The following is a 16154-nucleotide window of genomic DNA, read 5'->3' on the forward strand; positions in this document are numbered from 1 at the left end:
AGACCAAGTTGCAGCCTTGCAAATCTGTTCAACAGAGGCCTCATTCTTAAAGGCCCACGTGGAAGCCACAGCTCTCGTAGAATGAGCTGTAATTCTTTCAGGAGGCTGCTGTCCAGCAGTCTCATAGGCTAAACGTATTATGCTACGAAGCCAGAAAGAGAGAGAGGTAGCAGAAGCTTTTTGACCTCTCCTCTGTCCAGAATAAACGACAAACAGGAAAGAAGTTTGGCGAAAATCTTTAGTTGCCAGTAAATAAAATTTCAGGGCACGGACTACGTCTAGATTGTGCAGAAGTCGTTCCTTCTTTGAAGAAGGGTTAGGGCACAATGATGGAACAACAATCTCTTGATTGATATTCCTATTAGTGACTACCTTAGGTAAGAACCCAGGTTTAGTACGCAGAACTACCTTGTCTGAATGAAAAATCAGATAAGGAGAATCACAATGTAAGGCCGATAACTCAGAGACTCTTCGAGCCGAGGAAATAGCCATTAAAAACAGAACTTTCCAAGATAACAGCTTGATATCAATGGAATGAAGGGGTTCAAACGGAACACCCTGTAAAACGTTAAGAACTAAGTTTAAGCTCCACGGTGGAGCAACAGTCTTAAACACAGGCTTAATTCTGGCCAAAGCCTGACAAAAAGCCTGAACGTCTGGAACTTCTGTGTAAAAGGATGGACAGAGCTGAGATCTGTCCCTTTAAAGAACTTGCAGATAAACCCTTTTCTAAACCTTCTTGTAGAAAAGACAATATCCTAGGAATCCTAACCTTACTCCATGAGTAACTCTTGGATTCGCACTAGTGTAAGTATTTACGCCATATTTTATGGTAAATTTTCCTGGTAACAGGTTTCCTAGCCTGTATTAAGGTATCAATTACTGACTCCGAAAATCCACGCTTTGATAAAATCAAGCGTTCAATCTCCATGCAGTCAGCTTCAGAGAAATTAGATTTTGATGTTTGAAAGGACCCTGAATTAGAAGGTCCTGTCTCAGAGGCAGAGACCAAGGTGGACAGGATGACATGTCCACTAGATCTGCATACCAGGTCCTGCGTGGCCACGCAGGCGCTATTAGAATCACTGATGCTCTCTCCTGTTTGATCCTGGCAATCAATCGAGGAAGCATTGGGAAGGGTGGAAACACATAAGCCATCTTGAAGGTCCAAGGTGCTGTCAGAGCATCTATCAGAACCGCTCCCGGGTCCCTGGACCTGGACCCGTAACAAGGAAGCTTGGCGTTCTGGCGAGACGCCATGAGATCCATATCTGGTTTGCCCCAACGCCGAAGTATTTGGGCAAAGACCTCCGGATGAAGTTCCCACTCCCCCGGATGAAAAAAAGTCTGGCGACTTAGGAAATCCGCCTCCCAGTTCTCCACGCCTGGGATGTGGATCGTTGATAGGTGGCAAGAGTGAGACTCTGCCCAGAGAATTATCTTTGAGACTTCCATCATCGCTAGGGAACTCCTTGTCCCTCCTTGATGGTTGATGTAAGCCACAGTCGTGATGTTGTCCGACTGAAACCTGATGAACCTCAGAGTTGCTAGCAGAGGCCAAGCTAGAAGGGCATTGAAAACTGCTCTTAATTCCAGAATGTTTATGGGAAGAAGACTCTCCTCCTGAGTCCATGATCCCTGAGTCTTCAGGGAATTCCAGACAGCGCCCCAACCTAGCAGGCTGGCGTCTGTTGTTACAATCGTCCAATCTGGTCTGCTGAAGGGCATCCCCTTGGACAGATGTGGCCGAGAGAGCCACCATAGAAGAGAACTTCTGGTCTCTTGATCCAGATTCAGCATAGGGGACAAATCTGAGTAATCCCCATTCCACTGACTTAGCATGCACAGTTGCAGTGGTCTGAGATGCAGGCGTGCAAAGGGTACTATGTCCATTGCCGCTACCATTAAACCGATTACCTCCATGCATTGAGCCACTGACGGGTGTGGAATGGAATGAAGGACACGGCAAGCATTTAGGAGTTTTGTTAACCTGTCCTCTGTCAGGTAAATTTTCATTTCTACCGAATCTATAAGAGTCCCTAAGAAAGGAACTCTTGTGAGTGGCAATAGAGAACTCTTTTCTTCGTTCACCTTCCACCCATGTGACCTTAGAAATGCCAGTACTAACTGTGTATGAGACTTGGCAGCTTGGAAACTTGACGCTTGTATCAGAATGTCGTCTAGGTATGGAGCTACCGATATTCCTCGCGGTCTTAGTACCGCCAGAAGAGAACCCAGAACCTTTGTGAAGATTCTTGGAGCAGTAGCTAACCCGAACGGAAGAGCTACAAACTGGTAATGCCTGTCTAGGAAGGCAAACCTTAGGTACCGGTAATGATCCTTGTGAATTGGTATGTGAAGGTACGCATCCTTTAAATCCACTGTGGTCATGTACTGACCCTTTTGGATCATGGGTAAGATTGTCCGAATAGTTTCCATTTTGAACGATGGAACTCTTAGGAATTTGTTTAGGATCTTTAAATCCAAGATTGGTCTGAAGGTTCCTTCTTTCTTGGGAACCACAAACAGATTTGAGTAAAACCCTTGTTCGTGTTCCGACCGCGGAACCGGGTGGATCACTCCCATTAGTAACAGATCTTGTACACAGCGTAGAAACGCCTCTTTCTTTATCTGGTTTGTTGACAACCTTGAAAGATGAAATCTCCCTTTTGGAGGAGAAGCTTTGAAGTCCAGAAGATATCCCTGAGATATGATCTCTAACGCCCAGGGATCCTGGACATCTCTTGCCCAAGCCTGGGCGAAGAGAGAAAGTCTGCCCCCCACTAGATCCGTTTCCGGATCGGGGGCCCTCACTTCATGCTGTCTTAGGGGCAGCAGCAGGTTTTCTGGCCTGCTTGCCCTTGTTCCAGGTCTGGTTAGGTTTCCAGCCCTGTCTGTAGCGAGCAACAGTTCCTTCCTGTTTTGGAGCGGAGGAAGTTGATGCTGCTCCTGCCTTGAAGTTGCGAAAGGCACGGAAATTAGACTGTCTAGCCCTTGGTTTGGCTCTGTCTTGAGGCAGGGCATGGCCCTTACCTCCAGTAATGTCAGCGATAATTTCTTTCAAACCGGGCCCGAATAAGGTCTGCCCCTTGAAAGGTATGTTAAGCAATTTAGATTTAGAAGTCACATCAGCTGACCAGGATTTAAGCCACAGCGCTCTGCGCGCCTGAATGGCGAATCCGGAGTTCTTAGCCGTAAGCTTAGTTAAATGAACTACGGCATCAGAAATAAATGAATTAGCTAGCTTAAGGACTCTAAGCTTGTCTGTAATCTCATCCAATGTAGCTGAGCTAATGGTCTCTTCCAGAGACTCAAACCAGAATGCCGCCGCAGCCGTGACAGGCGCAATGCATGCAAGGGGTTGTAATATAAAACCTTGTTGAACAAACATTTTCTTAAGGTAACCCTCTAACTTTTTATCCATTGAATCTGAAAAAGCACAGCTATCCTCCACCGGGATAGTGGTACGCTTAGCTAAAGTAGAAACTGCTCCCTCCACCTTAGGGACCGTCTGCCATAAGTCCCGTGTGGTGGCGTCTATTGGAAACATTTTTCTAAATATAGGAGGGGGTGAGAAGGGCACACCGGGTCTATCCCACTCCTTGTTAACAATTTCTGTAAGCCTTTTAGGTATAGGAAAAACGTCAGTACACATCGGTACCGCAAAATATTTATCCAGCCTACATATTTTCTCTGGGATTGCAACCGTGTTACAATCATTTAGAGCCGCTAATACCTCCCCTAGTAACACACGGAGGTTCTCAAGCTTAAATTTAAAATTTGAAATGTCTGAATCCAGTTTATTTGGATCAGATCCGTCACCCACAGAATGAAGCTCTCCGTCTTCATGTTCTGCAAATTGTGACGCAGTATCAGACATGGCCCTAGTATTTTCAGCGCACTCTGTTCTCACCCCAGAGTGGTCGCGTTTACCCCTAAGTTCTGGTAATTTAGATAAAACTTCAGTCATAACATTAGCCATGTCTTGCAAAGTGATTTGTAAAGGGTGCCCTGATGTACTTGGCGTCACAATATCACGCACCTCCTGAGCGGGAGATGCAGGTACTGACACGTGAGGAGAGTTAGTCGGCATAACTTCCCCCTCGTTGTCTGGTGAAATTTTCTTTACATGTACAGATTGGCTTTTACTTAAAGTAGCATCAATGCAATTAGTACACAAATTTCTATTGGGCTCCACATTGGCCTTTGAACATATTGCACAAAGAGATTCCTCTATGTCAGACATGTTTAAACAAACTAGCAATTAAACTAGCAAGCTTGGAAAATACTTTTCAAATAAATTTACAAGCAATATAAAAAACGTTACTGTGCCTTTAAGAAGCACACAAAACTGTCACAGTTGAAATAACAATGAACCGGATTAGTTATAGAAACCAAATTTTCACTTTAAATTCATTAATTTAGCAAAGGATTGTACCCACTAGCAAATGGATGATTAACCCCTTAATACCAAAAACGGATAACAATAAAAATATATACGTTTTTCTCACAGTCAAAGCACAGTCTCACAGGTCTGCTGTGAGTGATTACCTCCCTCAAAACTAGTTTTGGAGACCCCTGAGCTCTGTAGAGACGTCCTGGATCATGCAGGGAGAACAGGAAGACTTGTGACTGAATTTCTACTGCGCAGTAAAAGCGCCAAAATAGGCCCCTCCCACTCATAATACAACAGTGGGGAAGCTCAGTAAACTGATTTTATTCAAAACAAACGACAGCCATGTGGAAAATAATGGCCATAAAAATTTTTTCACCAAGTACCTCAGAGAAAAAACGATTAACATGCCAGTAAACGTTTTAAATATAAATATATGAAATGTTAATAAAAAGCCTGTTGCTAGTCGCTTTCACTGCAGAAAGGCTATAAGTTATATATATACAGTATTTTCTTAGTGAAGTGCCATTCCCCAGAAATACTTCAGTGCAAACATACACACATATCAGCCTGATACCAGTTACTACTACTGCATTTAAGGCTGTACTTACATTACATCGGTATTAGCAGTATTTTCTCAGTCAATTCCATTCCTTAGAAAATAATATACTGCAACATACCTCCTTGCAGGTGAACCCTGCCCGCTGTCCCCTGTTCTGAAGTTACCTCGCTCCTCAGAATGGCCGAGAACAGCAAATGGATCTTAGTTACGTCCGCTAAGATCATACACAACTCAGGTAGATTCTTCTTCTAATGCTGCCTGAGAAAAAACAACACACTCCGGTGCCGTTTAAAATAACAAACTTTTGATTGAAGAAATAAAAACTAATTTTAATAACCACAGTCCTCTCACACGTCCTATCTATTAGTTAGGTGCAAGAGAATGACTGGGTATGACGTAGAGGGGAGGAGCTATATGGCAGCTCTGCTTGGGTGATCCTCTTGCACTTCCTGTTGGGGAGGAGTTAATATCCCATAAGTAATGGATGACCCGTGGACTGACTACACTTAACAGGAGAAAACACACTTTTTCTAACTTTGAGCCCCAAAATCTCTAACACATCTACAACCACCATAAAATACCAATGCTAAACAGTTTCTAAATTTTGTCTTGAGTTTAGAAATACCCAATGTTTACATGTTCTTTGCTTTTTTGCAAGTTATAGGGCAATAAGTACAAGTAGCACTTTGCTATTTCAAAACCATGTTTTTTTCAAAATTGGCGATAGTTACATTGTAACACCAATATCTGTCAGAAATCCCTGAATAACCCTTCAAATGTATATATTTTTTAAAAGAAGACAACCTAAGGTATTAAACTTGGGGTATTTTGACTTTTTTCATGCAACCATTTTACCACCAATCTATGCCAAAGTTTTTTTGGGGAAAAAAAATAATTTGATTTTTTGACAAATAGCAATTTAAGAATACATTTACTGATAAATGGTAAGGGTTACTGCCAAATAACACCCTAATATGTCTTCAGTAGCATCTCCTGGGTACAGTGATACCACCCATGTATAGGTGTGTCGGGTTCTCTGTGGGCTAAAAGCCCTTATTTTTAGAGAGCGCATTCCAGTTTTTCAACTTGGAATTTTCACATCGGTCATCATGCACCCATGTCCTATTTGGGACATTTCTGAAGCTGGCCAATGGAATTTACCCCCCATCAAACCATATATTTTTGAAAAGTAGACACCCTAGGGTATTTCAAATGCTGGTATTTTAACACTTTCCATGCACTAATTTAACCACTAGTCTTTGTCAAACTTTTGGGTAGTCATTTTTTTGTGTTATTTTTCACACACATTGTACTTTAGGCATGTATTTTCAGTTCCTGTTATGTGTTACTGCCAAAAACCACCTCAATATGTGTTCAACAATATCTCCTGAGTACAGTGATACCACCTATGTATAGGTGTGTCGGGTTCTCTGGGGGCTAAATGGCCTTATTTTTAGGTAGCGCATTCCAGTTTTTCAACTTGGAATTTTCACATTGGTCATCATGCACCCATGTCCTATTTGGGACATTTCTGAAGTTGGCCAATGGAGTTTACCCCCATCAAACCATATATTTTTGAAAAGTAGACACCCTAGGGTATTTCAAATGCTGGTATTTTAACACTTTCCATGCACTAATTTAACCACTAGTCTTTGTCAAACTTTTGGGTAGTCATTTTTTTGTGTTATTTTTCACACACATTGTACTTTAGGCATGTATTTTCAGTTCCTGTTATGTGTTACTGCCAAAAACCACCTCAATATGTGTTCAACAATATCTCCTGAGTACAGTGATACCACCTATGTATAGGTGTGTCGGGTTCTCTGGGGGCTAAATGGCCTTATTTTTAGGTAGCGCATTCCAGTTTTTCAACTTGGAATTTTCACATTGGTCATCATGCACCCATGTCCTATTTGGGACATTTCTGAAGTTGGCCAATGGAGTTTACCCCCATCAAACCATATATTTTTGAAAAGTAGACACCCTAGGGTATTTCAAATGCTGGTATTTTAACACTTTCCATGCACTAATTCAACCACTAGTCTTTGTCAAACTTTTGGGTAGTCATTTTTTTGTGTTATTTTTCACACACATTGTACTTTAGGCATGTATTTTCAGTTCCTGTTATGTGTTACTGCCAAAAACCACCTCAATATGTGTTCAACAACATCTCCTGAGTACAGTGATACCACCTATGTATAGGTGTGTCGGGTTCTCTGGGGGCTAAATGGCCTTATTTTTAGGTAGAGCATTCCAGTTTTTCAACTTGGAATTTTCACATCGGTCATCATGCACCCATGTCCTATTTGGGACATTTCTGAAGCTGGCCAATGGAATTTACCCCCATCAAACCATATATTTTTGAAAAGTAGACACCCTAGGGTATTTCAAATGCTGGTATTTTAACACTTTCCATGCACTAATTCAACCACTAGTCTTTGTCAAACCTTTGGGTAGTCATTTTTTTGTGTTATTTTTCACACACATTGTACTTTAGGCATGTATTTTCAGTTCCTGTTATGTGTTACTGCCAAAAAACACCTCAATATGTGTTCAACAACATCTCCCGAGTACAGTGATACCACCTATGTATAGGTGTGTCGGGTTCTCTGGGGGCTAAATGGCCTTATTTTTAGGTAGCGCATTCCAGTTTTTCAACTTGGAATTTTCACATCGGTCATCATGCACCCATGTCCTATTTGGGACATTTCTGAAGCTGGCCAATGGAATTTACTCCCATCAAACCATATATTTTTGAAAAGTAGACACCCTAGGGTTTTTCAAATGCTGATATTTTAACACTTTCCATGCACTAATTCAACCACCAGTCTTTTTCAAACGTTTGGGTAGTCATTTTTTTGTGTTATTTTTCACACACATTGTACTTTAGGCATGGATTTTCAGTTCCTGTTATGTGTTACTGCCAAAAAACACCTCAATATGTGTTCAACAACCTCTCCTGAGTACAGTGATACCACCCATGTATAGGTGTGTTGGGTTCTCTGGGGGCTAAAAGGCCTTATTTTTAGGAAGCCCATTCCATTTTTTCCACTTTGAATTTTCACATCCCATGCACCCATGTCCTATTTAAGACATTTCTGAAGCCGGCCAATGTAATTTACCTCAATCAAACCATATATTTTTGAAAAGTAGACTTCCTAGGGTATTTCAAATGCAGGTATTTTAACACTTTCCATGCACTAATTTAACCACTAGTCTTTGTCAAACTATTGGGCATTCATATTTTTGTGTTATTGTTCACATACATTGTACTTTAGACATGGATTCACAGCTCCTGTTATGTGTTACTACCAAAGAAGACACCAATATGTGGTCACCAACATCTCCTGAGTTCAGTGATACCACCTATGCATAGGTTTGGTGGCTTGTTTGGGGGGTGCAATGCCAAATGTCTGACATGCGTTTGTGATTTTTTTTCACATTTAACATATTTTCTTTGCCTATCGTCTTTTTGGGGGGTCTTTTAACATACCCCAATTTATTTGTTTTCATTGAATGTGCATATATTTGAAAAGTTGACACCCCAAGGTATTGTATATGGTGTGCTTTGATGCCTTTGAAGCAACCGTTTTAGCCCAAAAAATTGGAGAAAGTGTATGGTGGTTATTTTTCAATTTTAATTTTTACAGACACATTGCTTTTTGACTATGATTTAGGAGAGACTGTTGTAAGTTATTGCAAAAGAATACTTCAGGTTGTTTTCTGCAAGGCACCTTGAGTACACCTATGCCCCCCATGCATAGGTTTGCCAGGATTTTGGGAAGGTTATGTTACAATGTTATGACTTGTGATTTTAGTTATTAACAATGAGAGTATTTCTTCTGATAGGCCTATCTTTAGTTTGTGGCCTATTGCATACCCCACTTTTATTTATTGCCATGAAAGTGTATATTTTTGAAATGTTGACACCCCAAGGTATTGTATATGGTGTGCTTTGATGCCTTTGAAGCAACTGTTTTAGCCCAAAAAATTGTAGAAAGTGTATGGTGGTTATTTTTCAATTTTAACTTTTAAAAACGCATTGCTTTTTGACTATGATTTAGGAGAGACTGTTGTAAGTTATTGCAAAAGAATACTTCAGGTTGTTTTCTGCAAGGCACCCTGAGTACACCTATGCCCCCCATGCATAGGTTTGCCAGGATTTGGGAAGGTTATGTTACAATTTTATGACTTGTGATTTTAGTTATTAACAATGAGAGTATTTCTTCTGATAGGCCTATCTTTAGTTTGTGGCCTATCGCATACCCCACTTTTATTTATTGCCATGAAAGTGTATATTTTTTAAATGTTGACACCCCAAGGTATTGTATATGGTGTGCTTTGATGCCTTTGAAGCAACCGTTTTAGCCCAAAAAATTGGAGAAAGTGTATGGTGGTAATTTTTCAATTTTCATTTTTAAAGACACATTGCTTTTTGACTATGATTTAGGAGAGACTGTTGTAAGTTATTACAAAAACATACTTCAGGTTGTTTTTTGCAAGGCACCCTGAGAACACCTATGTCCCCCATGCATAGGTTTGACAGGGGTTTTGGTTAAAAAAAAAAAACAGGCCCAATTTTAGAAAAAAATAGAGTAGTGAAATGTAAAAATCTGGCACAGTAAAAGTAAAAAAAAAAAAAAAAACCCATCTAACAGTAAACATAACCAAAAAAAAATATATATATATAACACCAAATGTATTTATTTTTTTTAAAATTGACCATTGTATGGTACCGCTTGAAGCAGTCCCCAATGCAGAGTGCAGGCTGTCCAGGGCAATCAGGACAGTGATATATGGTGTCCCTTCTCTTCCCCCTCTTGGTACAGACTCTGCATTTTTTTTGTGGTTTCTGCTTTGCGGCAGTAGGGGGGATTTTAAAAATAAAATGAGTAGCCCCAACTCTGCTCTCTCCCATCACCCGCCCGGGGAGCAGGTGCATCATGGTACAAAATCCCAGTAATAATCTGGAGCTGAAACTGTAAAAAACTTTTTTAACTCTGGGGTTTGCTTTTTTGAACAACAAAAAAGCGTTGTGGGTTGCAATCTGCATTAGGTAAATTGCAACCTTTTTGTACCAGGCCCTTGTCTTCCGCATAATTAGGTAGGGCTGCAGCAGCTGATCAGCCAGATCAACCCCACCCATATGCCGGTTATAAGACTTGATGCACACTGGCTTCCTTATGATCTCAGCTCTGCCACGTACAGAAACCGCCACCGTCCTCTCTGTGTGGATGGTGGTAAGAAGGTATACATCCTTCTTGTCTCTGTACTTAAGTGCCAACAGCTCCTCTTGGCGCAGAGCTGAGGTCTCCCCCCTTCGTAGCCGGGTGCGTACAAGTTGTCCTGGGAAACCTGCGCGGTTCTTTTTAATTGTACCGCAAGCTACTGTATCAAAGCAATACAGTAGCTTGAACAAAAGGACACTTGTATAAAAATTGTCTAAGTACAAGTGATACCCTTTGTTCATTAGGGGTAATATCAGGTCCCAGACAATCTTGCCAGTGGTTCCCATATGTTCTGGGCAACCTGGAGGGTCAAGGTGGCTATCCTTTCCCTCATACACCCGGAAGGCATGAGTATACCCAGTCTCGCTGTCACAGAGCTTATACACCTTTACCCCATATCTGGAGCGTTTGGAAGGAATATACTGCTTGAATCCCAGCCTTCTCTTATACTTCATTAGGGATTCATCAACGCATATATTCCTTCCAGGTGTATAAGCCTCTGCAAACCTGGCAGAAAAGTGGGTAATCAGGGGGCGGATTTTATACAGCCTGTCAAATTGGGGATGCTCCCTAGGGGGGCACAGGCTGTTGTCGCTGAAGTGCATGAAATGCAGAATCATTTCATACCTCTTCCTCGACATAGTCTGGGAAAAAATGGGGGTAGAGCAGATGGGGCTAGTACTCCAGTAGGAGCGAATGGAGGGTTTCTTTATGATGCCCATCAGCATAGTCAATGCCCAGAATTTTTTGAATTCTGGCACATTGATGGGGGCCCATTGCTGCTTTGCCAAATATGTTCCAGGCTTTGCAGCACGGAACTGATGGGCATATAAATTAGTTTGGGCGACAATGTTCCCCAATATATCATTGCCCAGAAACACTTCCAGAAACTGCTGGGGGCTAAAACCTGCCACATCTATATTTATGCCAGCATTTGCTGTGAAGGGTGGGATATCTGGCCTCTGGAGATGAGGCGTTACCCACTCTTCAGCAGCAATGGCAGCAACACGCCTCCTTCTGGCAGGGGGGCTAGCAGGGGGGCTGGCAGGGGGGGTAGCAGGGGGGCTGGCAGGGGGGCTAGCAGCCACAGATACATCACTATCAGTTGAGACTGCATCTAGTGATGTATCTGAGCACATGGCAGGGTCAAAATTGGGGTCTGAGTCAGAAATAGAGGCATCTGACTCTGACGCAATGAAGGCATACGCCTCCTCAGCACTATATCTTTTCTGTGACATTTTTGTATCTGTCACAGAAAACAATTACTAAAAAAATTAAATTAACTAAATTAATTAACTAAATTAACTAGCAAAAAAGTACAGCTATGCTACTGCCAGTGATTTATAGCGATCACTGGCAAGCTAGGGGTTAATGGCTCTGAAAATTAAAATAAATTAACTAAATGTTTCTGAAAAGAGCCTTTGGGTTTTTAAAAAAATTACAACAACAAAATTAACCCCTAAAAAAATACACAGACAGCAAAAAAGTACAGCTATGCAACTGCCAGTGATTTATAGCGATCACTGGCAAGCTAGGGGTTAATGGCTCTGAAAATTAAATTAAATTAACTAAATTAATTAACTAAATTAACTAGCAAAAAAGTACAGCTATGCTACTGCCAGTGATTTATAGCGATCACTGGCAAGCTAGGGGTTAATGGCTCTGAAAATTAAATTAACTAAATGTTTCTGAAAAGAGCCTTTGGGTTTTTTAAAAATTACAACAACAAAATTAACCCCTAAAAAAATGCACAGACAGCAAAAAAGTACAGCTATGCAACTGCCAGTGATTTATAGCGATCACTGGCAAGCTAGGGGTTAATGGCTCTGAAAATTAAATTAAATTAACTAAATGTTTCTGAAAAGAGCCTTTGGGTTTTTAAAAAATTACAACAACAAAATTAACCCCTAAAAAAATGCACAGACAGCAAAAAAGTACAGCTATGCAACTGCCAGTGATTTATAGCGATCACTGGCAAGCTAGGGGTTAATGGCTCTGAAAATTAAATTAAATTAACTAAATGTTTCTGAAAAGAGCCTTTGGGTTTTTAAAAAATTACAACAACAAAATGAACCCCTAAAAAAATGCACAGACAGCAAAATGCAGCAAAAAAAAAAGTGCACCTATGCTACTGCCAGTGATATATAGTGATCACTGGCAAGCTAGGGGTTAATGGCTCTGAAAAGAGCCTTTGGTTCTATATTTTTTAACAAATTAAAGAAATAAATCTCTCTCTCTGCTAAATACAGGTCTCTCTCTCTCCCCAACAAAATGGCAAGTGAGGAGAGGGAGGGAGATCCACACTGATCATAGTCAATATTTACAAATATTGACATGATCAGACAAATGGGGTATTTTATTATTATTATTTTTTTTAGGGTGGGAGGCTCAGATTGGGTGACCCTAGCTTGCCCCTATGATGATGCAGGCTAGGGACACCCCCAGAGGCCCCATGATGCACTGGGCATCGCCATCTTGGATGCCTAGTGAAGGGGGAGGGGGGGGCTATTTGGGCTTTTTTTTATTTTATCCGTTTTTTTTTTTTTTAATTTATTTATTATTTAATAACCAACTAAGTGCCTCGACCCACCGAGGCACTTAGCACACAAGCAGAGCATCGGAAGCGTGTCCGATCGCTTCCGATGCTCTGAAACACTGCCGGGCTCCACGTGGAGCGAAACCAGAAGTGATCACCCGTGGGGGAGTGATCAATCCGGTCCCGGCACTCGGGAACAGTATTGCAGGATGCCTAGACCTCAAGGCAAGCCTGCAATACTGTTAGAGCAGCTGGAAGCGATTTCGATCGGTTCCAGTGCTCTGTTAAACCGACGACGTATGCCATACGTCCTCGGTCGTTAAGTGCTTTTTTTTTGAGGACGTATGGCATACGTCGTCGGTCGTTAAGGGGTTAAGATGTTACTGGTAGACTAAAGGATCCATGTGCAAAAAGAGAAAAATAATACGTTATCATTTGTATGTACAACTCTGTATAAGTAGCATCCACCTTGGGTGTACTTACTGGAATTGAATTGAGATTTCTAGCACTATCTCAGTTCTTTAATTTAAGGGACATTAAACCCCAAATTTTTTCTTTCATGATTCAGTTAAAGAAAACAATTTTAAACAACATTCCAATTTACTTGTATTATCTAATTTGCTTAATTATTTTGATATCCTTTGTTGAAGAAATAGTAATGCACATGGGTGAGTCAATCACATGAGGCATCTATGTGCAGCCATCAATCAGCAGCTACTGAGCCTATCTAGATATGCTTTCCAGCAAAGGATATCAAGAGAATTAAACAAATTAGATAATAGAAGTACATTGAAAATAGCATGCTCTTTCTAAACCATGAAAGAAAAACAAATTGGGTTTCATGTCCCTTTAACTAGTACAGTGTTCATGTAGAAGTCCTCAGGCACTAGATATCCTTTTATGGACTCAATATGAAAATGATGCAGTTAGGTGGAAAAGTGAATGGGGTTTATGTGCTTGTACTAGCAGTATGCAAAAAGCATAAAACAAACAGTCCACATCAAGCTTTTTTTATTGAGAAACTGTAAGGTCATTTTCTATTATCACCTGTCCTAAGTAATACTAAGCCCTTGAATGGAATTGTTATATATAGGGTGCTGAATATAATCAAACGCATCTTTATTCAAACACTACATTTAATCACATATATCTGAATTCATGCATCAATACACAAAATGCTTTTGAACTGGACTTCATAGAAATCTTTGAATTTAAACCATTTATCTGACACTTTTTAAGTACATTTCCCCTTGTGCTGTGATACTGCAGGTAATTTATTTGTATAGATTCCATATTTTCTTAGCATCTAAATTAATTTTGCACTTATGCCCTGATTCTTGAAGTTCGATTAAAAGCTTTACATACTGCTAATTAAATGTTATGGCCGCAACAGAACAATGCACAAAGCACTAATGACGGTGATAGTTTGGAACTGGGAGTGCACAAAATGAGAAACACTTTAAGCACAAATACTACAAAAATTAACTTTTTAATAAATAAATAAATAAATTTAGTAAAAAACAGACAGAAACAGCTGCACTCACTCAGTAGAATTGGAGCGGGGTCTGAATCTTTTTCCTCTAAGTTTTTTTTTGCTGCCACTGATGTTACCTGGAAAAGTAAAAAATAAAACAAAAAACAACAAAAAAATAAATTAATTTATGAATACAGCAAAATGTAACATTTCTTTCTTTCTTTTTTATTTAATTTACAGATATGTGTACAACAGTGATTAAAAATGACAACTCAACCCTTTTTAACTACACTATCACAGTTTAGAATTGGTTGGCGAGGAGCTGGTATAAGTTCTATTCCATCAGAATTTCATTGTATAGTACATTGCATCATTTTTTTTCCATATTTTTCCCTTTTAAAGCCATCACAATCTATTTGAAAACCTCAAAATCAATGGAAGTCCTACAGCGGTGAAAAAAGGCTTGTACTTATAGGGCCAGATTATGAGTGGAGCACTAATAGATATGCACAAACTATAAGGGATATATTGTGGGTGTTTGCGAGTGTTTGGTTTTCCACTCCTATTACAAGTTGAAAATAAGTGGGATTGATTGAGCGCAATTCAAGTTAACGCTCGTTAGGTTAGTGCATTCTCAGAACTCAAAACAAAAAAGTCTCACAAAACACATCAAAAATACATTACAAAGTATGGTTATAATAACACCATCTAATATAATTATTAAAAAAAAAAAAAGTTACAAGAATTGAAAGGTATAAGGTCTCAGGTATTAGAAAAATCTTATTTATGTATTTATATGTGTATACATGTATTTATAAACACATATACACATATAAACACATACTGTAAATACATATAAACACATAAATGTACACATATAGACATATACAGTCGTATGCACCCCTGACAATTTCCATGATTTTCATTTATAAATAATTGGGTGTTTGGATCAGCAATTTAATTTTGATCTATCAAATAACTGAAGGACACAGTAATATTTCAGTAGTGAAATGAGGTTTATTGGATTAACAGAAAATGTGCAATATGCATCGAAACGAAATTAGACAGGTGCATAATTTTAGGCACCCTTGACATTTTGTTGATTTGAATACCTGTAACTACCTAGCACTGATTAATTGGAACACACAATTGGTTTGGTGAGCCCATTAAGCCTTGAACTTCATAGACAGGTGCATCCAATCATGAGAAAAGGTATTTAAGGTGGCCAATTGCAAGTTGTTGTTCTCCTTGACTCTCCTCTGAAGAGTGGCAACATGGGGGCTTTAAAACAACTCTCAAATGACCTGAAAACATAGATTGTTCAACATTATGGTTTAGGGGAAGGCTACAAAAAGCTTTCACATAGATTTAAGCTGTCAGTGCCCACTGTGAGGAACATAGTGAGGAAATGGAAAACCACAGGCACAGTTCTTGTTAAAGCCAGAAGTGGCAGGCCACGTAAAATATTGGAGAGGCAAAGGCAAAGGATGGTGAGAACGGTCAAAAACAGCCCACAGACCACCTCCAAAGACCTACAACATCATCTTGCTGCATATGGTGTCACTGTGCATCGCTCAACAATTCAGCGCACTTTGCACAAGGAGAAGCTGTATGGGAGAGTGATGTGGAAGAAGCCTTTTCTGCACACACGCAACAAGCAGAGTCGCTTGAGGTATGCAAACTCACATTTGGAAAAGCCAGCTTCATTTCGGAAGAAGGTGCTGTGGACTGATGAAACAAAGATTGAGTTATTTGGTCATAACAAGGGGTGTTATGCATGGCGGCAAAAGAACACAGCGTTCCATGACAAACACTTGCTACCCTCAGTAAAATTTGGGCTGTGTGGCCAGTGCCAGTACTGGGAATCTAATTAAAGTTGAGGGTTGCATGGATCCCACTCAATATCAGCAGATAGTTGAGAATAATGTTGAGGAATCAGTCACAAAGTTGAAGTTACGCCG

General features: G+C 40.2%; 1 protein-coding gene across 1 annotated transcript in view; it reads right to left on the reverse strand.

Annotated features, from left to right (window-relative positions):
- ADAM22 (ADAM metallopeptidase domain 22) overlaps window positions 1–16154 on the reverse strand; it is a 707952-nt gene that overhangs the window by 77627 nt on the left and 614171 nt on the right. The window contains 1 exon segment of the mRNA XM_053713991.1: window positions 14264–14330. Coding sequence (XP_053569966.1) covers window positions 14264–14330 — 67 coding nt within the window.

The sequence above is a fragment of the Bombina bombina genome, chromosome 5, assembly GCF_027579735.1.
Source record: "Bombina bombina isolate aBomBom1 chromosome 5, aBomBom1.pri, whole genome shotgun sequence".
In the NCBI taxonomy this organism is placed as follows: domain Eukaryota; kingdom Metazoa; phylum Chordata; class Amphibia; order Anura; family Bombinatoridae; genus Bombina; species Bombina bombina.